The sequence below is a fragment of the Cavia porcellus genome, unplaced genomic scaffold (genome assembly GCF_034190915.1).
Source record: "Cavia porcellus strain 051 isolate PalLab524CR breed Dunkin Hartley unplaced genomic scaffold, mCavPor4.1 scaffold_28, whole genome shotgun sequence".
Taxonomy (NCBI): Eukaryota; Metazoa; Chordata; class Mammalia; order Rodentia; family Caviidae; genus Cavia; species Cavia porcellus.
Window position 1 is genome coordinate 31,501,692 of NW_026947511.1, and position 24,509 is coordinate 31,526,200.

The 24,509-nt window shown below is 52.8% G+C and overlaps 2 protein-coding genes across 8 annotated transcripts; one reads left to right on the forward strand and one right to left on the reverse strand.

Annotated features, from left to right (window-relative positions):
• Positions 1-144: 144 nt before the first annotated feature.
• Zswim8 (zinc finger SWIM-type containing 8) lies at positions 145-14,670 on the forward strand. 6 transcript variants are annotated; one of them, XM_063238660.1, is made up of 26 exons: positions 145-600; positions 2,578-2,731; positions 2,939-3,033; positions 3,192-3,364; positions 3,538-3,645; positions 3,771-3,852; positions 3,973-4,093; positions 4,434-4,635; positions 4,785-4,960; positions 5,320-6,313; positions 6,878-6,988; positions 7,145-7,324; positions 7,683-7,866; positions 8,062-8,160; positions 9,122-9,246; positions 9,671-9,911; positions 10,010-10,168; positions 10,271-10,499; positions 10,645-10,934; positions 11,073-11,296; positions 12,250-12,738; positions 12,933-13,116; positions 13,206-13,382; positions 13,520-13,639; positions 13,962-14,072; positions 14,201-14,670. In XM_063238660.1, exons 1-26 carry the CDS (start codon positions 393-395, stop codon positions 14,650-14,652), a joined length of 5,688 nt encoding a protein of 1,895 aa, XP_063094730.1. In that variant the 5' UTR covers positions 145-392; the 3' UTR covers positions 14,653-14,670. The 6 variants fall into 6 exon arrangements, with proteins under 6 accessions (XP_063094730.1, XP_013012156.1, XP_003473848.1 ...); XM_013156702.3 differs by having other exon boundaries at positions 146-600; positions 6,878-7,009; XM_003473800.5 differs by having other exon boundaries at positions 148-600; positions 6,878-7,009; positions 13,894-14,072.
• Positions 14,671-14,781: 111 nt separating this feature from the next.
• On the reverse strand, positions 14,782-24,021 carry Ndst2 (N-deacetylase and N-sulfotransferase 2). 2 transcript variants are annotated; one of them, XM_003473603.5, is made up of 14 exons: positions 23,885-24,021; positions 19,478-20,768; positions 19,212-19,299; positions 18,759-18,913; positions 18,383-18,568; positions 17,960-18,088; positions 17,648-17,830; positions 17,464-17,560; positions 16,673-16,796; positions 16,369-16,543; positions 16,011-16,181; positions 15,809-15,918; positions 15,514-15,616; positions 14,782-15,420 (listed from the first exon to the last, which is right to left on the reverse strand). In XM_003473603.5, exons 2-14 carry the CDS (start codon positions 20,477-20,479, stop codon positions 15,295-15,297), a joined length of 2,649 nt encoding a protein of 882 aa, XP_003473651.1. In that variant the 5' UTR covers positions 20,480-20,768; positions 23,885-24,021; the 3' UTR covers positions 14,782-15,294. The 2 variants fall into 2 exon arrangements, with proteins under 2 accessions (XP_003473651.1, XP_013012157.1); XM_013156703.3 differs by lacking the exon at positions 23,885-24,021 and adding an exon at positions 21,515-23,144.
• Positions 24,022-24,509: the final 488 nt, after the last annotated feature.

Genomic DNA, 24,509 nt, shown 5'->3' on the forward strand with positions numbered 1-24,509 from the left:
AGAAACGTGTCCCCTACACCCGCCCGTACCCGGTCCAGTTCAAAAGCTCGCGAGGGCGGAAGTAGTGATGGCCGGCGCGGCCGGAAGTTCAGATCAGCTGATGGGGGAGGCGGCGCCGCAGCCTCTTAGAGGCCCCGGCCGTCCAGCGCTTCGTCCGGGCCCCGAGTCTCGGAGACTGGCCATAATCCCCTTTCGAACCTCGCTGTTGGGCAAGGCCCATTCCCGTATCTCTCCCAGGCCCGAGATCCTTCCCCGGCACGGCCGCCCTGAGCGCCCCGGCCACCCCCAGCCCCGGCTCGCCCCTCAGGCCCCGGGCCTCCCCTCAGTCCCCGGCCGGCGGCCCAGGCCCCGGATCCGCGGGGGGGGACCCGGCCCCAGGGGGTGCGGGCCCCATGGAGCTGATGTTCGCGGAGTGGGAGGACGGAGAGCGCTTCTCATTCGAGGATTCCGATCGCTTTGAGGAGGATTCACTCTGTTCCTTCATCTCTGAAGCCGAGAGCCTTTGCCAGAACTGGCGGGGATGGCGCAAACAGTCAGCGGGGCCCAATTCCCCCACCGGCGGCGGCGGAGGAGGTGGCAGCGGTGGTACCAGAATGCGAGGTGAGGGTGCTAGGGGGCAGGGGAGCGGGACAGGACTTGCTCGGGAGCTGTCTGGGACCTGGAGCTAAACCCGAGTTTAGGACGAACTTCAGGACTTGCTTTTCTGGCCCTCTAAGGGTGGGCTGGCCTCTCCACGCCCGTGTGTGTGTGTGTGTGTGTGTGTGTGTGTGTGTGTGTGCGCGCGCGCGCGCGCGCGAGAGGGAGAGAGAGACAATATCAGCGTCGAGGCAGGGAAATCCTGAGTTGTACACAAGGATCTTTTGAAGTTAACTTTGAGTTAGAGGTGGGAATGATGGGGCCGGGGAAGAATGGGCTCTCAGAACTGGAAATACTTCACTGAGTTCAGCGTTTGCTAAACCAGAAGTAGACACAGAAGAATGTGCTTAAGGAGCAGATTGTAAAGAAGTGACCACTCGAGGTGTGTCACTGTGTTGCAAAGTGCAGAAGAACTTCTACTTTGAGGAGAAGTTAACCCTCACTGCTCTAAGGAAAGATCCCATCCAGAGGAATGTGGAGGGGAACTGTGAGAGGAGATTCTGTGGTTCATAAGATTTGACTAGAGGCTTGCTCCTGGCGATGTTGAACATCTGTCAGAAGCCGAGGTTTTTACTAGCCTTAGATATCCATAATAGCCTTTGGGATCTCCTTTGCTGTAAGTTTCTTTCATCCTTGATCTTTTAGTGAAATAACTGCCGCGCTATGAATAATTTTGTGTTTGTTAAAAGGAGAATGAACGTAAGAGAAGCTCCACAGGCTTGAGGCTCATCAAATCCTGTCTCTGTCTTATGGCAGTTTTTGTCCTGGGCCTTAGTAGAGGCTGGCTGTCTTCAGTGGTTGAGGGGTTTAATTCTATTCACAGCATTTTAAGGTTCTGTATTCCAAGCTCCCTGTGGATATTTTTGGTGCCCTTTTGGGACAGAAATTTACATATGTCACTTTTTAGTGGTAGTATTTATCCTCAGCTGGAGACACAGCACAGGCTTTGTGTATGCATACACACCAGACACAAGCAGTTTTACTGTTAAGTCTTCTCTGGTTTCCCTGCTTCTTTCATATTTGCATGTGTGGGTGGCCTTGAGGCTTACAGCTCCCTCACTTTGGGGGAAGTAACTGAAATCATAATGGTGAAGATTTTCAACATATGACATCTTCCTGAAAAGGTTAAAATCTGAGAAAGCTTGCCATTTCCGCCCCACCCCTTCCACTTACTCTGGCTACCTTCAGTAGCTTAACTAAACAGGTTATTTTTCTTTCAGTTGCTTAATTAAACAGGCTTACTTTTTCAGTTCTATAATTTTGTAATCTCTCTTCCAGTGTGACTGGCCATCATGTGAGATGTGCTGTCAGTCATTTTATCACTGCTTTTTTGAGTGAAAGAATGTTGAAAACCTAGAGTGCTAACTCCATCTATCCCACACCAGATGATTGTGGGAGCAGTAGCTAAGGTTCCTGGGATAGCCTTTTCCCTCTCATTCTTTCAGGGTATGAAGTCAGGTTTTAGGGGTGGCAGAGACAGTGAAGACTATTGCTTGAGGTCACTGCTTAACTATTCTGTGCTCTGGCCTGTCTTCCCTCCCTTGACAGGGCCTGTAGTCATCTAGAGATGAAAGCATAGTAAAAAGGCATTCAGAGATGAGGATGCCAAAGGAGAGACATTAACAGTGTAGTGTGAACTTAAAGTGCTTGGAGTATGTAGAAAATTTGATGACAAGCACTGTGAGCAGGTTACCTACTGTGGTCCTAGAATGCACCTCGGAACTCCCTGACATCTTCTGTTCTTCTGAGGCCAAGGTAGCAGCCTGTGGCCTGGGGATTCCTCAGCCTCCAGAAGGAGTTTTAAGGGTTAGAGTTCCAGGTCTTCCTTTTCTTTTATAGTAGAGATGCGCCCTAGGATGTGGCAGTGGCAGTGCTGCTAAGTAAGTATGGCCCTTCTCATTTCTCTGTCTTTTTCACTAACTCCAACCTTTGTATCTAAAGATGGACTGGTGATTCCATTGGTGGAGCTGTCAGCAAAGCAGGTGGCATTTCACATCCCGTTTGAAGTGGTGGAGAAAGTTTACCCTCCAGTGCCTGAACAACTCCAGCTCCGAATTGCCTTTTGGAGTTTTCCTGAGAATGAAGAAGACATTCGGTGAGGCCAAAGGACTGATGGTGGGGTGTGAGGTCCTGGTGTCCCACACAGTCTGCGGGGCTTTACACAGAATAAAGAAAATACTGTGTTTGGAGAGGAAGCTAAGGGAGGGAAGGTGTGCCTGGGAGTTTCCCCAAGAAGGCTGAGGATGGGTCTGCGAAGGGTTATTGACTAGGTTGTGACCATGGGCTTTTATTCACCCCCTAGGCTGTATTCATGCCTGGCCAATGGCAGCGCAGATGAGTTCCAGCGAGGGGATCAACTCTTCCGCATGAGAGCTGTAAAGGACCCACTACAGATAGGTAAGAGTCCCATCATGCCCTGTGGCAGCTTGTTACTCCCATCACAAATTATGGAGAAACCAGAGCAGATTGTATGTGTGAATAACTACAGGGCCAGGGTCAAGGGTAGAGACCCAGGTCTTGGCAGTTCTCCCTGACCATGCCTGTATTTTCCCCAGGGTTCCACCTGAGTGCTACAGTGGTGCCACCTCAGATGGTCCCTCCCAAAGGGGCCTACAACGTGGCTGTGATGTTTGACCGCTGCCGGGTCACTTCCTGCAGCTGTACCTGTGGGGCTGGGGCCAAATGGTGTACCCATGTCGTGGCACTCTGTCTCTTCCGCATCCACAACGTGAGGCCCTCCCAATTTATCCTGGCCCTATCCTCCGATCCATCCCCCCCTTCTCTGCTGCATGCCCAGCCACAATGTGAGCCCCCTGCCTCCCCTACTCTGCCTGTCTGTCCCTGGTGCTACCTTCAATAAGCCTTTTCTCAGATGCCTGTTTTTTTCTGTTTTCCTTTCAGGCTTCTGCAGTATGCCTGCGAGCCCCCGTTTCGGAGTCCCTGTCTCGGCTTCAGAGGGACCAGTTGCAGAAGTTCGCTCAGTACCTCATCAGCGAGCTCCCTCAGCAGGTAAATAAGCTTGGCCCACCCTCTACCCACCAGCTGCAAGGCTGCGTGCCAGGCTTCCTGTGAGCCCTACCCTCGCTGGGTTCGCCTGTGCCTTGTTCTTTCTACCTTTGTTCCTTTTCCCTTAGATCCTCCCCACAGCCCAGCGCCTCCTAGATGAACTTCTCTCCTCCCAGTCAACAGCCATCAATACTGTGTGTGGAGCCCCAGGTAAGAAGGGCAGTGGGAAGGAAGCAAGCTGTTAGGGCAGAGTGCTGCTTGCTGAAGGCTCATCCTTGGCAGGTGAATCTAGGCCCTGTCAGTAGGTGACTGACCACCTGTTATTCCCAGACCCCACAGCTGGGCCTTCAGCGTCAGACCAGAGCACTTGGTATTTGGATGAATCAACGCTCACTGACAACATCAAGAAGACGCTGCACAAGTTCTGTGGCCCTTCCCCTGTGGTCTTCAGGTAAACTGATCTCTTTATAGTGAGTCAGGCTGCTGATGGAGTCTTTGTTCTGTTAGTACCCATATCACAACCTTCTCTTCCCTGCACTGACAGGATGCCTGGCGTTGTGGGTGCTGATGATCTTGGACACTCATAGTGTGGTCTGGTTTTTGTCTAGGGAGAGCAAGAGTCTTTTTTTTTTTCTGTTACAGATTGGGAAATTGAGGCAGGGAAAGATGTAAGATGCTGTGGCCACCCTTTTCCCTCTCTATTCTGTATTTTGGGTCAGAGCCTTGTTGTGCTTTCACCTGGTTTATTCAGCTCCATCTCAGTTGCCCTCTTCCGGCTGCAACTTTTCCAGCGATGTGAACTCCATGTACCTGTCTTCCACGGAGCCTCCGGCTGCAGCTGAGTGGGCCTGTCTGCTGCGCCCGCTGAGAGGCCGCGAGCCGGAGGGTGTCTGGAACCTGCTCAGCATTGTGCGGGAGATGTTCAAGCGGAGGGACAGCAATGCTGCCCCCTTGCTGGAAATCCTCACGGATCAGTGCCTCACATATGAACAGGTAACCCTCAGGCTTGGGCAGTGCCATGTGGCACTTTGCATCTCCCTCAGCGTTGTGGTCCCCTTCCTGACTTCCTGATGGAGACACTGGGCAGCCTGGCCTGAGCTTCTGAGCTGTCAGGCATATCTCACAGCCTTCTCTGTCTCCAGATAACAGGTTGGTGGTACAGTGTGCGCACTTCAGCCTCACACAGCAGTGCCAGTGGGCACACGGGCCGAAGCAATGGACAGTCAGAGGTGGCGGCCCACGCATGTGCCAGCATGTGTGACGAGATGGTCACATTGTGGAGGCTGGCTGTGTTGGATCCTGCCCTCAGCCCCCAGCGGTGAGTGTCCCCCAGGGTAATCACAGCACTGACAGGGGCAGACAGAGCCCTTACCTTCGTGTGTACAGAGACACGCTGCTATTTTATTCTCGTCTCAGGGAAGTGCGACTGCTGGACTCTAGGGCAACCAGGGATTTAGGGGGCGTTTTCTGACAGGCTCTCTACTTTTCTTTCTCTAAATGGCACCCACTTTACAAAACTCCAGAGTGCTGCCCTGGTGTCCGTAGGGCTGGCTCCGGAAGAGCTTCCCTGCAGGCTCTGCCCGGGCCTCGCTTCCAGCGCCTGCGTGCTCCTCCCACTTGCAGCACAGCCTGGTGGTCTGGCCATCCTCTCAGTAGCCTCCTCCCCTCTTCCAACAGCCGCCGGGAACTGTGTGTGCAGCTGCGCCAGTGGCAGCTGAAGGTGATTGAGAATGTAAAGCGAGGACAGCACAAGAAGACCCTGGAGCGACTCTTTCCTGGCTTCCGGCCAGCGGTTGAGGCCTGCTACTTTAACTGGGAAGAAGCCTATCCACTTCCTGGTGTCACCTACAGCGGCACTGACCGGAAGCTGGCCCTGTGTTGGGCCCGGGCTCTGCCCTCTCGGCCAGGAGCCTCACGCTGCGGAGTCCTGGAGGAGTCCCGGGATCGGTCCCGACCTTTGCCTGCTGAGCCAGCTGTGCGGCCCAAAGACCCTGGGGCCAAACGCAAGGGATTGGGTGAAGGGGTACCCTCATCGCAGCGGGGTCCTCGCCGCCTGTCAGCTGAAGGGGGAGACAAGGCTGTGCATAAGATGGGTCCAGGTGGGGGCAAAGCCAAGGCATTGGGTGGGGTTGGTGGTGGGGGCAAAGGCTCAGCAGGCAGTGGAAGCAAGCGACGGCTGAGCAGTGAGGACAGTTCCCTGGAGCCGGACCTGGCAGAGATGAGCCTAGATGACAGCAGTCTGGCCCTTGGGGCAGAGGCCAGCACCTTTGGTGGATTCCCTGAGAGCCCTCCACCGTGTCCTCCCCCTGGTGGCTCCCAAAGCCCTGCCACCTTCCTTCCTGAGCCCCCAGACACTTATGAGGAAGATGGTGGCGTGTACTTCTCAGAAGGGCCTGAGCTTCCTACAACCTCTGCTGGTCCCCCCAGCCTCCTGCCCGGAGAGGTCTGTACTCGGGATGACCTCCCTTGCACAGATGAGAGTGGCAGTGGGCTCCCCAAAAACAAAGAGGCGGCCCCTGCAGTTGGAGAGGAGGATGATGACTACCAGGCCTATTACCTGAATGCCCAGGACGGGCCTGGGGGCGAGGAAGAGAAGGCCGAGGGCGGGGCTGGGGAGGAGCATGACCTATTCGCCGGGCTGAAGCCTCTGGAACAGGAGAGCCGCATGGAGGTGAGGGCTGTTGAGGCCTGGAGAGGAGGAGGGAGGTCTGGGCACTCTTTGGAAGTAAAGGTCCTTGGTATAACTTGTTAGGCTGCACTTGGCCCGATCTCTGCCAGCTTTCTGCCTCTGGCTGTTCTACCTTGCCTTCCATGTAGCTAACTCACTCAGGGAGCTGGTGTGCTCCCCTCTGCCTCACACACATTGGCTTCTCTACTTGACTGCTATCTCCTAAGACTGCCTGGTTGGCTCCTGTGCTGCTTCAGATCTCAGAGGCCTCAAAGACCACATCCTTTAATAGGAGCCGCCTTCTTTTTGCTCCTCGGCCCCAAGTCCCAGTGAGCCTTTCTACCTCCCTGTTTTCTTGACCTATCCCAGGAGCACAGCAGCACATCAGGTTGTGTATTCATGTCTGTCTCTGTAACCACATGGATCTCCTGTGGAGTACCCAGGACTAGGACAGGCTCCAGAGTGTGGCAAGCGCTCAAGGAGTATGGGCTCTGGGAGGGGGCATGATGTCCTGCCTCTCCAAGTCGGGCTTCATCCTGTCTGGTCCCATGTCATCCCTCTCTCCAGGTGTTATTTGCCTGTGCTGAGGCCCTGCACGCGCATGGCTATAGCAGTGAGGCCTCTCGCCTCACTGTGGAGCTTGCCCAGGACCTGCTAGCCAACCCACCTGACCTCAAGGTAGAGCCGCCCCCTGCCAAGGTGAGAGAGACCCCCTTTCTCTACCCAGACCCACTTCCTCGTAACTTGCTCCCATGCCCCACTCCAAGCGAGAACCTCCTTCTGCCTCCACTGAGGTGAGTCAGATTCATCTGTTTTCTGTGCTTCCCTCTCTAGGGCAAGAAGAACAAAGTATCCACGAGCCGCCAGACCTGGGTGGCTACCAACACTCTGACCAAGGCGGCCTTCCTGTTAACAGTGCTGAGTGAGCGCCCAGAGCACCACAACCTGGCCTTCCGTGTGGGCATGTTTGCCTTGGAGCTGCAGCGGCCCCCAGCTTCTACCAAGGCCTTGGAGGTCAGAGGTTCTGTCTGAGTCATGCACCTTAGCTTCTTCAGCGCCTTGCGCCTTGATCTCCACTTCTCTACCTGACTGCTGTCCCCTAACTTGCTGGTTAGCTCCTGTGCTGCTTCAGATCTCAGAGGCCTCAGTGACCACATCCTTTAAGGAGCCTTCTTTTTGTGCCTCGGCCCCAAGTCCCAGTGAGCCTTTCTACTTCCCTGTCCTCCTCTTGACCTATCCCTGGAGCACAGCAGCACACCAGGTTGTGCATTCATGTCTGTCTGTAACCACATGGAGCTCGTGTGAAGTACCCAGGACTACGATGGGCTCCAGAGTGTGGAGTAGGAAGAGTGAGCTCCCCCTGTGCCCTCAGGTAAAGCTGGCATACCAGGAGTCTGAGGTGGCTGCCCTGCTCAAGAAGATTCCTCTGGGTCCCAGTGAGATGAGTACCATGCGGTGCCGGGCAGAAGAGCTTCGGGAGGGGACGCTTTGTGACTATCGGCCTGTGTTGCCGCTGATGTTGGCCAGTTTCATCTTTGACGTTCTATGTGCTCCAGGTATGGTATCTGTCTCTACAGTAAGTTGGGAGCTAGGGGAGTATAGCTTTCTCCAAGGAAAACCCAAGTTGTCTGAGTTACCTTAGACCCATCAGGCAGCTTCACGAGTAGGTCTGGAACGATAAAGGTCTGGAGTTTCTTGCGTTCTTTCCTGTGGAACTTCTGTTTGCCTAATTTATCCCAACTTTCATCCAGTGGTTTCTCCCACGGGTTCTCGGCCCCCAAGTCGCAACTGGAACAATGAGATGCCAGGGGATGAGGAACTGGGATTTGAAGCAGCGGTTGCTGCCTTGGGTGAGTCTGTCAATGTCTTGGGCCTTGAAGAACATGAGACCTGGGCGTATTCTGGAGAAGCTATATGGTAACAGGAAAGTCAGGATGACATGTACAGGTGTTGACAGTGTCTGTGAGATGATCAGGAATGCAGGGGGAAATGTGTGCTGCTGATGGTGGGTATACTAAGGCCAGCAAAACAAAAGCCTATGGAAAGGCCTCAGGGAGGTGACAGAATGTGAAAATGTGGGTTAGCTGGGAGTGGTGACACATCCCTGTAATCTCAGCACTTAGAAGCCTGAGGCAGAACTCACTGTGAGTTCAAGGCCAGCCTAAACTAAACTGTGTAGTGAGACTGTCTCAGAAATAAATAAATAAATAAATAAATAAATAAATAAATGAATAAAAAGAACCTGAAATGTAGTTTAAAAGATAGGAGGATACCACAAATAAAGATTTCAGCTGCATCTTGGCATGGTGGTGACACACCTGTATTACCAGCTACTCAGAAGGTTGAGGCATGAAGATCCGTTGAAGCCAGGAGTTTAACACCAGCCTGGGCAAAATAGTGAGACCCTGTCTCAAACAAGTAAAGGTGGGCGTGGTGGTGCATGCCTATAATCCCAGCACTCAGGAGGCTGAGGCAGGAGGCCATCCTGCACTACGTAGTGAGCTCACTTCCAGCTGAACCACAAAGTGACACCCTGTCTCAAAAAGCTAAACCAAACAAAATACATACATAACTGCAGTCAAGTTTTCATAACTGAAGGGCCAACTTCCTTAAAGTGATGTGTGCGTTCTGGGTATGTAGAATGGGTCAGGTTATGAAGGCTTAAAAAAGCAGACAGAACTTAGGTTGGATTTTATAAGGCAGTGGGCGCCGTCTAGAGGCCTGGAAGTGGGTTGGCTCATTGGGGAGAACTGGCCTGTGTTGTCTTGGGAGTAATGGCCACTCTTAATCTCCATGTGGCCTTTGTCACAGGTATGAAGACGACAGTGAGTGAGGCAGAACATCCCCTCCTGTGTGAAGGCACACGTCGGGAGAAGGGTGACCTGGCATTAGCACTCATGATCACTTACAAGGACGACCAGGCCAAACTCAAGAAGGTAAGGGCCTGAGATGCTGGGCTTTTGACAGGCAGAGGGTGAGCAAATGTTACTCCTTTTCTCTGTAGTACGATGAGAAAAGTACTGTTCTGCCCCTAGGAGGTAAGTAGGGAATCTTGGAGACTTCTCATAAAGAACAAGAGACCAATGGTTCTTATAGGTGTGCTTGGGCATGAGGTGGAAGACGAGAAGCAGAGAGCATAAAGTCATTCATTCATTTATTTCAATATTTATTGAATATCAGTATATTCAGTCCTGAGGTAAGTGTTACGGAGGATGCCAAGACATGTAAGCTGGGAGGTCATCCTGTAGTTCTAACTGGGGAAGGCTTCCTGAGAGGTAGCATTAGGCTGCTTCACGAAGAAAGGAAGGTAACAGTAGTCAGAGGTAAAGGGCATCCTGTCACTGTTTTTCTGTTCTCCAGATCTTAGACAAACTCTTGGACAGAGAGAGCCAGACACATAAGCCGCAGACGCTGAGTTCGTTCTACTCATCTAGCCGCCCGGCCACAGCCAACCAGAGGTCCCCTTCAAAACATGGGAGCCTGTCTACCCCCGGGGCCCTACAGCCGCTCACTTCGGGCTCTGCGGGGCCTGCTCAGCCAGGGAGTGTGACGGGGGCTGGGCCAAGCCCTACTGAGGGCTTCACAGAGAAGAATGTGCCTGGTGAGGTGGGGGCACTGGGCAGGGGGGATGAATGGTCTACAACCATGTTGGGATACAATTTCCTAGGCTCATCCCAGTGCCCTGTTTTCCCCACCTAGAAAGTTCCCCACATTCTCCCTGTGAGGGTCTCCCATCTGAGGCGTCTTTGACCCCAAGGCCAGAGGGAAAGGTTCCCAGCCGCCTGGCACTTGGCAGTCGTGGAGGGTACAATGGACGGGGCTGGGGCTCCCCAGGGCGGCCCAAGAAGAAGCATACAGGTAGGACAGCCGGTGGAGTGGCATAGAGGGAAGGATATTCCTGAAGCAGGGAGTCTGACTTCCAGGACTCAGCTTCTGAGACGAACTTGTCTTGGGGTTTAGGCATGGCTAGCATTGACAGCAGTGCTCCTGAAACAACATCGGACAGCTCCCCCACCTTAAGCCGGAGACCGCTTCGAGGTGGTTGGGCCCCCACTTCCTGGGGTCGAGGACAAGACAGTGACAGTATTAGCAGCTCTTCCTCGGACTCCCTGGGCTCCTCATCCTCCAGTGGAAGTCGCCGGGCCAGTGCCAGTGGAGGGGCCCGGGCAAAGACAGTCGAAGTTGGCAGGTCAGTGGGAAGCAACACCATCTGCCCTGATCTGCCTGCCCTCAGAGTCACGTCCCTAGTGTAATTGGAGCATTGTTTGCTAACCTGTGTGGACATCCATTTCAGAGAAACCCCAACCCCCATCCCTACCCCATTGCCCCTTCAGGTACAAGGGCCGCCGCCCCGAGAGTCATGCCCCTCATGTACCCAATCAGCCATCAGAGGCAGCCGCACACTTCTACTTCGAGCTGGCGAAGACAGTGCTGATCAAGGCAGGGGGAAACAGCAGCACTTCCATTTTTACACATCCATCTTCCTCAGGGGGCCACCAGGGTCCTCACCGCAACCTGCACCTTTGCGCCTTCGAGATTGGGCTTTATGCCCTTGGCCTGCACAACTTTGTTTCTCCCAACTGGCTCTCACGTACCTATTCTTCCCACGTTTCCTGGATTACAGGTAAATTTACCATCCTGATTGGGGGTTAATTGGGAGATAACAGCCTTGTCTTTGTGGCATTACCAGTCTAATGAAAACTGTTATCCACATACGTTCACGTGCCCATCCTAACTCCACTTTGCTTGTCTTTCCCTAAAGGGCAGGCAATGGAGATTGGCAGTGCAGCCCTGACTATACTAGTAGAGTGCTGGGATGGGCACCTGACACCCCCTGAAGTCGCATCCCTGGCAGACAGAGCATCACGGGCACGAGACTCCAATATGGTGAGGGCAGCAGCAGAGCTGGCCCTAAGCTGCCTGCCTCATGCCCATGCGTTGAACCCCAATGAAATCCAACGGGCCTTGGTGCAGTGCAAGGAGCAGGTATTTCTACAGGCAATCTGGGAATCCTAGCGGGGAGGTTGGGCATGTGGAAACTTGAGGGCCAGCTTTATTTTTTGAGATAGAGTTTTGCTGTGTTGCTCAGGTGTTCTTAAACTCATGATCCTCCTGTCTCAGCCTCCAAGAGTAGTGGGACTTTCAGGCAGGCTACCATGCTGGCTTGAGAACCCAGCTTTTGAGTCTCATATTCAAGAGTTTATAAAGTATCCAGGTTGACTCCACTTGTGACATTCAGGATATTACAGGTTGAGTATGTCTTACCTGAAATACTTGGGACAAGAAGTGTTTCAGATTTTGAAATACTCGTTTATATGTAAGATTAGGTATCTTGAGGCTGGGGCCCAAGTCTAAGCATAAAATTTATGTCTTCCATATATGTATTTGATATAATATAACCTGAAGGTAATCTTACACAATATTTTAAATAATTTTGTGCATGGGGCCAGATTTCTTTGTATGTTTCCCACTTATGGCATGTTGCTGATCAAAAATTTTGGATTTTAGAACCTTTTAGATTTAAGATTGTTGGATTAGGGATGCTGAACATTTACTATGCTCTCACGTGCGTCATGTTCTTTTATCTCTAAAGTTAGGATTACCCCTACTTTACAGATAAGGAAGTAAAGGATTATAGTTTAGGGACCAGCCAAGATGAGCTAGGATAGAGTTAGTGGCCTTAGGGAGAAGACGAGGTTCAGATGGGAGCAGGCGGTTAAACTAGTTTAACTGGGGCCTATAATCTGGGTCTTGACTCCTGTTAGTCAGCAAGTGTTCACTGTCTGTGGCAAGCACTCTCACTGCCCTGCCACTAATCTGAGCATGGACCCTGACCTGACCCCACCTCTGAGACCACTGTGAGAGACACTCAGATGTTGTCTGACACCATTCCTGGGTGAAAACTTTCCCCTTTAACACTCTTGTGCCCGTTCTTCCAGGATAACCTGATGTTGGAGAAGGCCTGCATGGCGGTGGAAGAGGCAGCTAAGGGTGGGGGCGTGTACCCCGAAGTGTTGTTTGAGGTTGCTCACCAGTGGTTCTGGCTATATGAGCAAACAGCAGGTGGCTCATCCATGGCCCGTGAAGGGGCTACAAGCTGTAGTGCCAGTGGGCTCAGGGCAGCTGGGGAGGCTGGGCGGGGGCTGCCGGAGGGCAGGGGGGGCCCAGGGACTGAACCTGTAACAGTGGCGGCGGCGGCAGTGACAGCAGCAGCCACAGTGGTTCCAGTCATCTCAGTGGGATCCAATTTATATCCGGGTCCAGGGCTGGGACATGGTCACTCCCCTGGCCTGCACCCCTACACCGCTCTACAGCCCCACCTGCCCTGCAGCCCTCAGTACCTCACCCACCCAGCGCACCCCGCCCACCCCATGCCTCACATGCCCCGGCCTGCCGTCTTCCCCGTGCCCAGCACTGCATACCCACAGGTGAGTTGGGGGTATACTGGGGGTAGGACGTGGGAACACTGGGAGTGGGGTGTCGTGGTAGACTGTCCATAAGTCCCAGTGAGGTGGGAGACTGGGGAACCCAGCCCAATTAAGTAAGGGGTCCCTAAGTGTGGGGGAAAGGGTGCTATACCTGCTGTAACTTGGTGTCTGCCTTCTTTGTCCCCCACCTCTAGGGTGTGCATCCTGCATTCCTGGGGGCTCAGTACCCTTACTCGGTGACTCCTCCCTCACTTGCTGCCACTGCTGTGTCTTTCCCTGTCCCTTCCATGGCACCCATCACAGTCCATCCCTACCACACAGAGCCAGGGCTCCCACTGCCCACCAGTGTGGCCTGTGAGTTGTGGGGACAGGGATCAGGTGAATGGAAGGGAGGCGCATGGACGGGAGGAGGGGAGTTCTTTTCTGCCCATTGGCCTCATATCTCACAGCTGTCCTTGTACTCTCAGTGAGCAGTGTCCATCCAGCACCCACGTTTCCAGCCATCCAGGGCGCCTCATTGCCAGCCCTGACCACACAGCCCAGCCCTCTGGTGAGCGGGGGCTTTCCACCGCCCGAGGAGGAGCCACACAGCCAGCCAGTGAACCCGCACAGCCTGCACCACCTGCACGCTGCCTATCGTGTCGGTCAGTGGAGGGTGTCTTCCCCAGCTCCTGTCCACAGTGGGCCTGAGGCTCTTACCCTGTGCAACGTGGCGTCAGGTGCCAGGCTGGGATTGAGGGTAAAGCAGATAGACCCCACCATGTGACCTTTTGTCTTACAGGGATGTTGGCATTAGAGATGCTGGGTCGCCGGGCACACAACGATCACCCCAACAACTTCTCCCGCTCCCCCCCCTACACTGATGATGTCAAATGGTTGCTGGGGCTGGCAGCAAAGCTGGGTAACACCTCCCCTCCCAAGGACCATTGTCTCCCCCACTCGCTCCCCCACCTTCCTATCCCAGACCTCCTTCCTAGCTCTTGCTCAGAGTTGAGGCCTTGGTCGGGTATGTGTGCGTGCGCGGGGGGGCGGAGGTTACCTCAGCTCCTGGGGTGGTGGGAGGCTCTCTGCCAGGCCAGAGCTGAGATATAGAAGTTGGGTCCCTAGGGCAGAGGTGGCCACCCCCGTCTCATGCCCCTCCCCCCTGCCCCCCAGGAGTGAACTACGTGCACCAGTTCTGTGTGGGGGCAGCCAAGGGGGTGCTGAGCCCGTTTGTGCTGCAGGAGATCGTCATGGAGACGCTGCAGCGGCTGAGCCCCGCTCATGCCCACAACCACCTGCGTGCCCCGGCCTTCCACCAGCTGGTGCAGCGCTGCCAGCAGGCATACATGCAGGTGACAGCCTGGGGAGAGTGGTGGGGCACAAATCTACATGGTTACCGACTAGTGCACCCTGTGTGAGGGCAGAGGGGCACAGCCCTGTGCTGTATACTAAGGCTCACCCCTTGCACATCCTCCTCTAGTACATCCACCACCGCCTGATTCACCTGACCCCTGCCGACTACGACGACTTTGTGAACGCCATCCGCAGTGCCCGCAGCGCCTTCTGCCTGACGCCCATGGGCATGATGCAGTTCAACGACATTCTGCAGAACCTCAAGCGCAGCAAGCAGACCAAGGAGCTGTGGCAGCGGGTCTCACTCGAGATGACCACCTTCTCCCCCTGAGTCTGGCCTCCCTAGGGCCCTGTACAGAGACACAGGCCTGTGGCTATGGGGGCCCCTCACATGGAGGGAGTGAGGACAGATCGTCCCCACTCAGTTCCCTGGGAGCCCAAACTGGCAGCTGTTCTTGGGCTGTAGCTTGGGGCCAAGATGTCTCAGACCCTAGAAGGCTAGGGCTGGGGGAGACAGCCCTGTCTGGGAGGGGGCATTGGGTGGCCTCTGGTATTTATTTGGCATTTATAAATATATAAACTCCTTTTTTACTCTAATTTAATGGGCTTTCCCTTATTTCCTTCCATGTGCCACTGAACCTTGAACCAAGAGGAGAATGCCTGACTCCTGCTTTATACTAGCTTTTCCTCATTGCATTAAGGCAGATAAACAGAAAAATAAGGATGTTTATTAAGGACATTTTTGGCCCATAGCTAGGGCTCATATTTAAGCTCTATGAGCCACTGTCCGACCTCATCCCCATTCAATATGAATGACGTTAGGGAGGCCGGGCCACAGGTAGATCCCACTGCTTGACTAAAGGGGCCACAGCAAGGGGGTCCCTCCCATAGCCATAGATACACTGCTTGGGATGAAGAGGGAAACCTTTGGACTAATATATTCCTCTCCATCCTGGCTGAACCCTTGCGTTCTTCTCTACCTCCCAAGATCATGAATCAAAGGTACCTAGTACCATGATACAGGGCTACCAAGGAAACCCCTTTATCAGGCCCTAGGGCTATAGAAAAGGGATGTCCTTCCCTTCTCAGCCATCCCAGGCCTGAGGGCCACTGAGGTAGAAGGGGGTGAGGCTAGGCCACTCCATTCCCCCGGTAAGACCTGCTCTGGGCTTTCCCCTTTGGGAAGCAGAGGACTTTTTGCTGGCAAGGAAGGCTGGGACATCAGTCCGGACTGGAATGCTGCAGTTCTTCCCGAAGCCATGAGGGGACTGGTTGTCCAAGCCGGCTCAGCAGCTTTGACAGCTCCAAGTTATGGGTCCGGAAAAAGTCAGTAAGGAAAAGGCGGGACTGAGAAAAAAATGAAGGGAGGACACAGTAAAGAATCGGACTGTATCTGCTCTTCCAGGTGGAGTGCGATGCCCTGCCCCAGGCTTCATTTACCTTGGTGTCCATATCTGGGTACCTTCGGCCTTTGCTCTTGCCTAGGCAGCGAGTCTTACCACCTTCAAGTCCCTGGCACCAAAATCCCTTATCTTCATCAAACCTGTCCAACATGAAAAGGCCATTAGGTAGGAAGGCGAAGAGAAGGCCAAGCCCCATAAATGCACACCACTCTCCCAGCTCATAGGAACGTCTCTCCTTGTAAGACAGGGAAAACCCATGTCTTTTCACAGACATTATCAACCTGCTTGCCCATTTCCCCCAGAGATTCCACCCCCAGGTCATGCTCTCCCACCTGAGGGTCCGTGTGTAGTTCAGAAAGGGTGTGATACCCAGGAACTTCTGGATGCTTTCCATTGAAGCTGCTGGGTTGGTACGCAGCTCTTGCCCATCCACAATCAGCAACTAAAGGGACAGGGATGTGGTTCCCTCTGCATTCCTAGGAAGTGGCTGGGCTGGAGGGAAGGGCACCCCAATGAAGACTTGGGGAACTGTACCTGTCCAGAGGGGTAATATGTTAGCCAGCGTTGCAGATGAGTAGAATAGTAGCCAGGGACAAGACAGCGGTTCTGCAGGGAGCGAAGTACCAGGGGAGCCTTGGAGGTGGCTGAAATCACCTGGTAGAAGGTATAATTCAGAGCAACTGGGTCTCCGTGAGCTCGCTGGTGCTGAAGGACAGGGAGTAGAAAGGCGAGCTGGTGACTAGACAGAATTATTCTGGCCTTATTCCAGGTCTGGTGACAGCACAGGCACCCCTCATCAAGACCTAGTTTAGTTTCTCTACCCCATTCCTGTCTCTCCTCCCATGCTACCCTTTTCCCCTTAAGCCCCGTGTGTCCCCAGCTTCAGGCAGACCTGGTACCAGGAGTAGGCCCTGTCAGTAGGGTTGGTGAGCACAGTGATGATCTTAGCTCGTGGCAGGAGGGCAGCCCCCCGCCGTGGTACAACCTCTGAGTCAAAGTAGTTGGCACTTTTTTCAAACAGGAAGTCAGTGCTGGCATTGGAAGGAACAGGAAAAAAATCCATGTACCTAGGAAGCAGAATAGAGAAAAGGTGGAAACATTTTCAGAGTGAAGAGGTCAGATGTCAGTATTAGTGTGGGTATTTTTGGAGAAGGAAATGTTCCTCTTGAGAGGTCTTCAAAGGGTTCCAATCTCACCAGTCAATACCCTTGTGGTAATTAGGGCCACTGAAGAACTGAATCTCCTCAAAGGTGCTGGGGCTAGGGAAGCTGCTGGTCACAGCTGGGTGCAGGCTCAGGAAGAAGTGAATAGCTGTGGTCCCTAAATGAGAGAGAAAGACCACCCCATTGTGGGAGAGAAGCCAGCTAAACAGAATGAATTTGAAGAAAGCAAGAAAACAAGCACTCTGGGTAGTAAAATTTCCTTTGGCCAATCTATACTGACAAAAGGAAAGCCCAAGGGAGGTACAGGAAAAAAGAGTTAAAGCTCTCAGCCTTGACTAGCTATCAAAATCAGGAATCTTTGGAGGGGTGCATGCTGGTATCAGGGATTGAACTCAGGGCCTTTACACTGAGCTACATCCCAGCTCTCTTGTTTTTTTACTTTTTAAAACTTGCTCTTGTTAAGTTGCCTAGGCTGGGTGAACTTGTAATCCTCTTGCCTCAGCCTCCCAGAGTGCTGTGATGACAGACACACACCACTGTGGCCAGCCACTTGTAGATCTTTGAAAAGTCTTACAGGTGGGACTGGGGCTGTAGCTCAGTGGCAAAGGGCTTGCCTAGCATGTGTGAGACCCTGGGCTTGACTCCCAATACTGAAAAATAAAAAGGAAACAAAAACTCCACAGATGATTTTGATACACAACTAGAGTTAAGAATCCCTGTCTCAAGAGCCAGGATTAAGAAGGAGGGTGTATGAGAAGGGAATGCCTTGGCAAAAGCATCTTTGAGCTTAAGGCAGAGCAAGAAACTAAGGGCGATTTATTTACCTGTCTTCTGGGGTCCCACAATGAGGAACTTGGGGAGCCGATCACAGGTTTTCTCCTTGGACCAGATATCTTTGTGCCTCTTGTCATCACAGGGATTCTGAAGGCGAGGCCAAGACTCCTATAAGGCCTAATCTCTTAAACCCCACCGCCATCGTGTCTGTGACCATCTGGGCTCCACCCTTACCTGCCAAAGAGGGCTTCGCTCCTGAGGGAAAAGTTCAAAGTATTTTCGTGCAAGAGGAACAGGAGGAAGGGTCTGTAGGCGCAGCCGTGTCCAACACTGGAGGAAGCGCACAAGGCTCTCAAAGGTATACAGGCCCAGCCGGTCATTTCCGTAATTGGACAGATGGGTCATAAAGATGCTGATCTGCAAGGGGGGCCTGCAGGTCAGATCCTGAGCATCTAGCCCACCTCAGAGGCAGCCTTGATGAGTAAAGTCCCAGTCTGCAAATATTTTGGCTCTCTAACCTTCTAGACTTTCCTCTTGGCACCTTACCGGATTAAGCAGCACCGTCAGAAAGAGCTCTCCACCTCGGATGCTCTGGTCTAGTTCACGAGAGCCTCCGGGATACTCATTATAGAAGATTGTGTGAGTGAAGAGCCCACATGTCTGCCGGGGCAGCACCTACAAGGAGAAGAAACAGGCGTGGATGAGATGTAAAAGACACAATATGAGATGATGAAGGACAAAAGTCCTGAGGCAGTGGGATTCTCTGAGTTTAAGAGGGCCTATGAGAAACTTCTCCCCTTGAAGTTACAGCAATAAGGCTCTTACTATGGGCACTACGGGTTTCCATAATGATTTTTATCCCCATTAAACTGACATACTGGGACTGGCAGTTGACAGCCCTACATGAAGGCAGTCTGGAGGCTGTCTAAATGTGGGATTTGATTTAGTTTTGTAGTAGGAGTCCCTCACCATGATGCCATTGTGAATGAAGCCACGGCGGTAGCGGGCAGGGCGGAGATGGGGATATTCCTCAGTGCTGGTCACCTGGATACCCCACACAGATTTCCAGGCCTCATAGAGCTGTGTGTGGATGGGATACACACCAGAGTGGTGGGGGGCCACAGCATACCCCAGATCCGTGGGAATCCCATGTTCCTGGGAATGGCAGACATAGACTCTCACTAGGACCTGGTGAGCTCTGAGGAATAGAGGGCAAAGAGGGAGGGGATACTACCTCCACAGAAGGAATACTGGAAAGGGTAGGGGAAGGGCATCACATTAGGGCAAGGTTAAAAAAGAAGCTTAGCTCTGGTGAAAGTATGGGGAAGAGATCCAAGAGTCTCACCAAAGCAAACTGCTTGTTGAGCCTCATCTGGTCAGCCAGCACGGAGCGATTGTGGAACAGGTGTGGCTGCATGTGGCTCCACATGTGGGGGAACCACCAGAATTCTTTGCGGTGCTTCAGCAGCATGTCGTCCCCTGCATCCTCCTCCTCTGTCCCTATGACCACACACTGACTGCTGACCACAACCAGTCCTCCTCTGTTTTGTTATAACACTGACCATTTTCCATTCTTGGGACATTAATGGTCCCTGCCCACCCAAGACTTCCCAAGTGCTCCACTGCCAACTTGCTCTGCAGCCACCCATGCTAAATTCACACCCACCACTATCTCCACACAGCAATCTGACCCCAACCCTTGCCCCCTTTCTTCAGCTTGTCTGCTTAGGGAAATGGACAGTGAAGGGACAGATCAAACTAGGACTACTGAACTGAACAAGCAGGGGAATAGGCTCACCAGTATGGTAGAACTTGCCCGAGAAGCCCAGGTTGAAGGTGAAGTTGGGAACTAAGGTCCTGAGTTTGTTCTGGGTGGCCAACAGAGCCTGAGAAGAGTAGCAGGCACATGAAAACTCAAGAGTGAGCAGGCTGAGCAAAGATACATCAGAAGTAGCTTTCCTTCTGCCTGCAAGGGGCAGAAAGTGTACCTACAGCAAGCTGAGAATCAAGGGAAAGGCCACAGCTTAAGCAGCTTCTAAGAAAGTAAGAAGAACTCTTACTGACCTCAACATCAGCCACCTTCATGCGGGTACCTTCTTTGCCCACAAAGATGTCATCAATGTCAACCAAGATGTAGCGGTCCAGATCCAGGCAGAGGCGCTTGCCAGTGAGGTATGCAACAGCATCAACGAAGACAAGTTTATGGAGCCAGAAAGAAAGGCCGTGGCCAAAAAGCACCCGCTGGATGCCATCATGGAGCCCTAGGTCCTGCACCACAGTGGGAAGCCGGGCACGACGAGGGGCTGGTCCCAGCACAGGGGGCTCAGCTGGCCGTGGGCTGGCCAGAAGCACTGGTTCATATGTGCTGTGATTGGACTGAAAGATGGTCCAGTCATCACCAGGCAGTGGCCCAGGTTCCAGGCGGCTGGGGCGTGTCAGATGCAGTAATGGGGCCGACGGATTTACTTGGTAGTCCCGGAGCCCCAAATTTGAATGCAGAAAAAGGGGAAAGCCCTTGAGCTGGGCACTCAGTAGGCTGTGCTCGTGGGCTCGAAAAAAGCCAATGATGCCCACCCCATACTCCACACAGTACCGGTCTAGCAACTCTCGACTCCAGGCATCCAGGTTGACATACTTGAGCAGATTTTCATAAATGACCAAGACATAGCGGCCACGGGTGTGATCAGTCAACGTGGGCATGTCCCCTCGGCCAGGGGCTAGCTCAGTGCTATAACGAAAACGACTAGACTCCAAGATGGCTACGATCTCCTGCCCCAGCTGTGAGTATGCACTCTCTACAAATACAAGGACCACTGGTTCAGTTCGAGCTGTTTCTGGAGGCCTGGGAGGCCGAGGTGGGACTGGAGGCCTCGGAGGGCCAGGGCCAGGTGCCCCACTGTTGCTGCAGTCTAGGGGGAGGGGCAGGGGTTCCTTGGCCTTGGGGCTGGTAGACACGTAGTAAGCAAGGAAGCCCATTGAGCCCAAGCTGAAAACAATTAGCAGCAGTATGAGGCGGTACAGTTCCTGCTGCCGAGCTGGGCATATCACCTTCCACAGCTGAAGCATGGTGAGGAGAAATGAGGGAGGAATGGGGACCACCTCAGGAGGTCTATAGCCTGAAACAGTCTTGGGAAGGTAGAAGTTCCCTGAAGAGGTAGAGACAAGTCCTCTTAGTACAGGGCAGGGGAGGTAGAAGGAGCAACAGGGTGGGGGACTGGATAGAGTCCACTGGCCTCAGGTCACCATGGCCTCCTGGCCCATGGCTTCAGGCTGTAAGTAGAGCCAGGTTCCACCTTGGTTTTGATGAAGGTCCTCACATCAGAAGTTAGCGAACTTCCCAATCTGGACCCACGACCTGTAAAACAGAAGTATCTATGAGTTACTTCTCCCCTTGAAATTCTGTCTTTAATCCATTTTTTTCTTCACCCTCTCTCTCACCTCCTGCTCACTTAAGATTTGTTCTGAAAACAAACAAAACAAAACAATAGGAGTCCCATACTTTAGCTTCACACCTGTTTCCTTTCCCAGGATACCCAAATTCTAAGCTCAAGGCTACAATAGTACAGTCAAATTCTCCCACCTACAAGGGGCCAAACAGCTGAAAACAGGCATGTTCTGAAAGGAGTTCCTAGCCTCTGACTGGCAGTTGGCTAGGAAGCAAGAGCTCTGGTTGTCCTGTGACTAACAGAGAGAAAGCACCAGAAGTGCCCTGTTCCAACAAAGAATCAGATAAGAGGAAACTCATGAGTTTGTTAATCTGCCACATCAATCAAACCCATCATGGTAGCTAATAGCACTAACGAACTTACTGGTGTACAGTCATGTGGACACCACAGAGGGGAAGTTCAAGGAAAGAGAGGTCGTTCTACTAGCTGTTCTACTAGCTTCTGAACCTAGAACTTGGACATGTGTCCATTGCTTGCAGAAAATTGCTTACCTCTTGACGTTTACCTAGCCTGTGCCAGAGTCAGGAGAGGAGATAAAAATGGAGACCCAGGGCCAAAGATTTAGCTCAGGGGCACAAGTGCCTGCCTGGCAAGTGTGAGGTTGTGAGTTCCAGCCCCGGAACCAAAAAAAAGGAGACCCAGAACAAACTAGTACCTGAGAAAAGTCACAGCCATAAAACAGTCTAGAATCTCTCCCTCTTCATTCCACTTCTCTTTCTTAATGTGACAGAGGTGGTATAATATCCCCATTTCTGAACAGGAGAGTCCTGAGCTAGCTCAGAGGATAAATTCAGTTAAAAAAAAAAAAAAAACAGAAACAACAACAACAAAAAAATAATACAAACTGAGTAAGGGATGTCAGAGAGTAGCAATAGCCTCTTTTTTTTTTTTTTGGTACTGGGGATCGAACTCACAACCTCACCTCATGCTTGCCAGGCAGGCGCTTATGCCGCTGAGCTAAATCCCCGGCTAGCAACAGACTCTTAAATCATATCCAGCCACTGAAAAACAGGCTCAGAAAACAGTTTAAGGAGTCCTAATTCGGGGTACTTATTTTTCTTAAAGTCTGCTTCTGGAAGCTTTATAGTCACGTGATTCACTTTAGCCACTCCTATTAAGGCCAGTGACTGGCGATCCATTTCTGTCACTCACTCCAATACCCACATCTCAGTGGTGACTATGCAGAGAGCACTTCAGAACCAAAAAACATGATTTAAGAACAGTTCAGATGAACCAGGGATAACAGCTCAATAGTATTAGCACCTGCCTGGCAAGCACAAAGTTGAGTTTGACTCTGGATACACTGTCCCACCCTCCCCCAAAAAAGAACAGTTCAGCTTTGTTCTGGGTAAAAGAGATCAACATGAGAGAAGATCTGGAAGAGATGATAAAAACTGTGAGGGGGTGTGTGTGAATGTAGCTCAGAGGCAGAGCATGTGCTATACATATGTGAGGCCCTGGGTTAAATCCACAGCACACATTCACACCAAAGTGATGAAAAGGGGTAAATTCTCAGAATTAGCCATGACTTTAGGGAAAATATAGTAATGAGATGTCATTGATGGCAAGTTGATAGCTGGGCTGTGTCACCCATGTTAATATTTACTGAGTGCTTACTACTTGCCAGACATTCTTCAAAGAGATTTATATATACAGATGATTCCCAACCTTTGATGGTTTTGACCTACAATGGTAGGTGATAGGCACTGATACTGTGAATTTTTTTTTTTTTTTGTCTTTTTCCTTTTTATCGGTACCGGGGATCAAACTCACGACTGCCTGCTTCCAAGGCAGGCGCTTATGCCGCTGAGCTAAACCTCCAGCCCCGATACTGTGAATTTTACTTTGCAGTGATGGGATCAAACCCAGGGTGTTGTATATGCTAGGCAAGTGTTCCACCACTGAACTATAGCCTCAGCCCCTAGACTTTGAATTTTGATCCTTTCCCAGTTAGTGGATATGTGGGCCAGTAAATATATGGTGCAATACTTTTGTCACATTGGGCAGTGGTAGTGAGCTGCAGTTACAAATCAGACATGCAATCAGATTAAACAACTGACACTCTGAACATACTGGATGCTGAGCTATTGTGCATGTTAGGTATATTAAATACCATTTTTGACCTAGGATATTGTCAAGTTTATGATGCGTTTATTAAGATTGAAAGCCCTACAGTAAATTGAGAAGCATCTGTTATTTAATCCCCATACCTATCCGAAGAGGTAGGGAAGAAATAGATTCTATTATCCCCATTTTACATTTTGGTTAATTTAGACCCAGAGAAGCTTAGTAACTTGCCCAGGATCAAACAGCTCAGTGAGTGGAAGAACTAGGCTTCAAAGTCAGGCCTGTCAAGTTCCGGAGCCCGCGCTGTTAACCACAGCATTTTAACTTCATACCTAGAAGAGGCAGCAATATTTAGGGGAGCAGTGATGGAAGGAGTGCGGTGTGGGGCGCGGGCTGGGATGTTAACTACTGGAGGGGGAGCATGCGATTGTGTGCGTGTGCGCGGCGGTGGGAGGTTTCTAAGGAGAGAAAGACCTAAGGGTCACCGGCCGAGCGGGAAGCGCAACACTAACAGGACTGGCAGGCTGGGGGTGTGGGCCCTGCGCCGGGACGGGCAGCGCAGATGCTGTGGAAGGAGAGGGCACTGAGTGGGCACCGGGGGCTCCCGGACTAAAGTACCCCGCTGGTGGACACAGGCTCACAGGTACTGAGAAGAGCGCGGACAGGGCACTAAATGGGAAGGGGAAGGAGTGCACCGACTCGGTGACACCGATGCGGCCTCCCGGCCCTGTGGGGAGAAGAGGGCAAAGTGAGCAGGGGGCAACTGTGACAGAGGCTACTGAAAGGGACACGGGCCGACAGGCGCGCTGGGCCGCACGAGGGGGCGTCCGGGACGACCCCACGGGTGGTAATGGTGGCAGCGCTCCCGGGAGTCCGGGAGGGGAGGTACTGAGTGCGACCGTGAGTGGGGGCCACACTCCGAGTGTGGGGGGGGCGGTTCTCTTCAAGGGCGGCTCACCCGGTGGAGTGGGCGGCGTCCCTGCGGTCCCCGGGCTCCGCCGCGTCCCGGGGCTGCCCGGCTTCCCTGCTCTCGGGGCCTCGGGCCGCGTCGCGGCGGCTCCGCCATCTCCGAGCGGACGCTCTGCCGCAGCCGGGCCCAACCACCGTTTCCACTGGGGGGAAACGGCGCGCTGCCGTCCGTGGCACCCGTCCGGGCTCCTGGTAGCTCAGAGCACGGCAGCTGTGCCCCCGGGTGCGAGAAACCCAGACAGTCCTCCGCAGCACACAGCCGAGCCACGGCCCTCGAGACGGCGAGCTCCGAACCCTACCCGCAGAAGCGCACCCCTCTTTTCGCTGGGTGGCACAGTCTGGCAAGCGTCGGGCGCCGCGGCACTGGAGCAGGGGCGGGCCGAGGGCCGGGCTCGACCACTCAGTCGCGCAGAGGGGAGGCCGGACCGGCCTACTGAGGGTGGGGGTGGGGGCGTGTCTCATACTGGGCAGGAGCGAGGCGAAATCCTTAGCCCTCTCTTTAAGGGACCTTGGTTTCTCCACCACTGCAATCGTCCCAGAGACTGGAGACGGAGTTTATGAAGAAGTCTTCTAAAATGAGCTCAAAGGGAGAAAAGATCTCTCTCCTAGCTTGA

What these genes read in the sequence shown, in the direction of transcription:
- Zswim8 (XM_013156702.3), top strand. Translation starts at nt 393, where the DNA reads ATGGAGCTGATGTTCGCGGAGTGGGAGGACGGAGAGCGCTTCTCATTC. An exon ending in AAGACAGTCGAAGTTGGCAG is followed by an intron (nt 10,500 to 10,644) that starts GTCAGTGGGAAG and finishes TTGCCCCTTCAG; the next exon opens with GTACAAGGGCCGCCGCCCCG. An exon ending in TGGTGCAGTGCAAGGAGCAG is followed by an intron (nt 11,297 to 12,249) that starts GTATTTCTACAG and finishes CCGTTCTTCCAG; the next exon opens with GATAACCTGATGTTGGAGAA.
- Ndst2 (XM_003473603.5), bottom strand. Translation starts at nt 20,479, where the DNA reads ATGCTTCAGCTGTGGAAGGTGATATGCCCAGCTCGGCAGCAGGAACTG. An exon ending in GGGCAAGTTCTACCATACTG is followed by an intron (nt 18,914 to 19,211) that starts GTGAGCCTATTC and finishes GTGTGGTCATAG; the next exon opens with GGACAGAGGAGGAGGATGCA. An exon ending in AACTACACACGGACCCTCAG is followed by an intron (nt 15,617 to 15,808) that starts GTGGGAGAGCAT and finishes CATGTTGGACAG; the next exon opens with GTTTGATGAAGATAAGGGAT.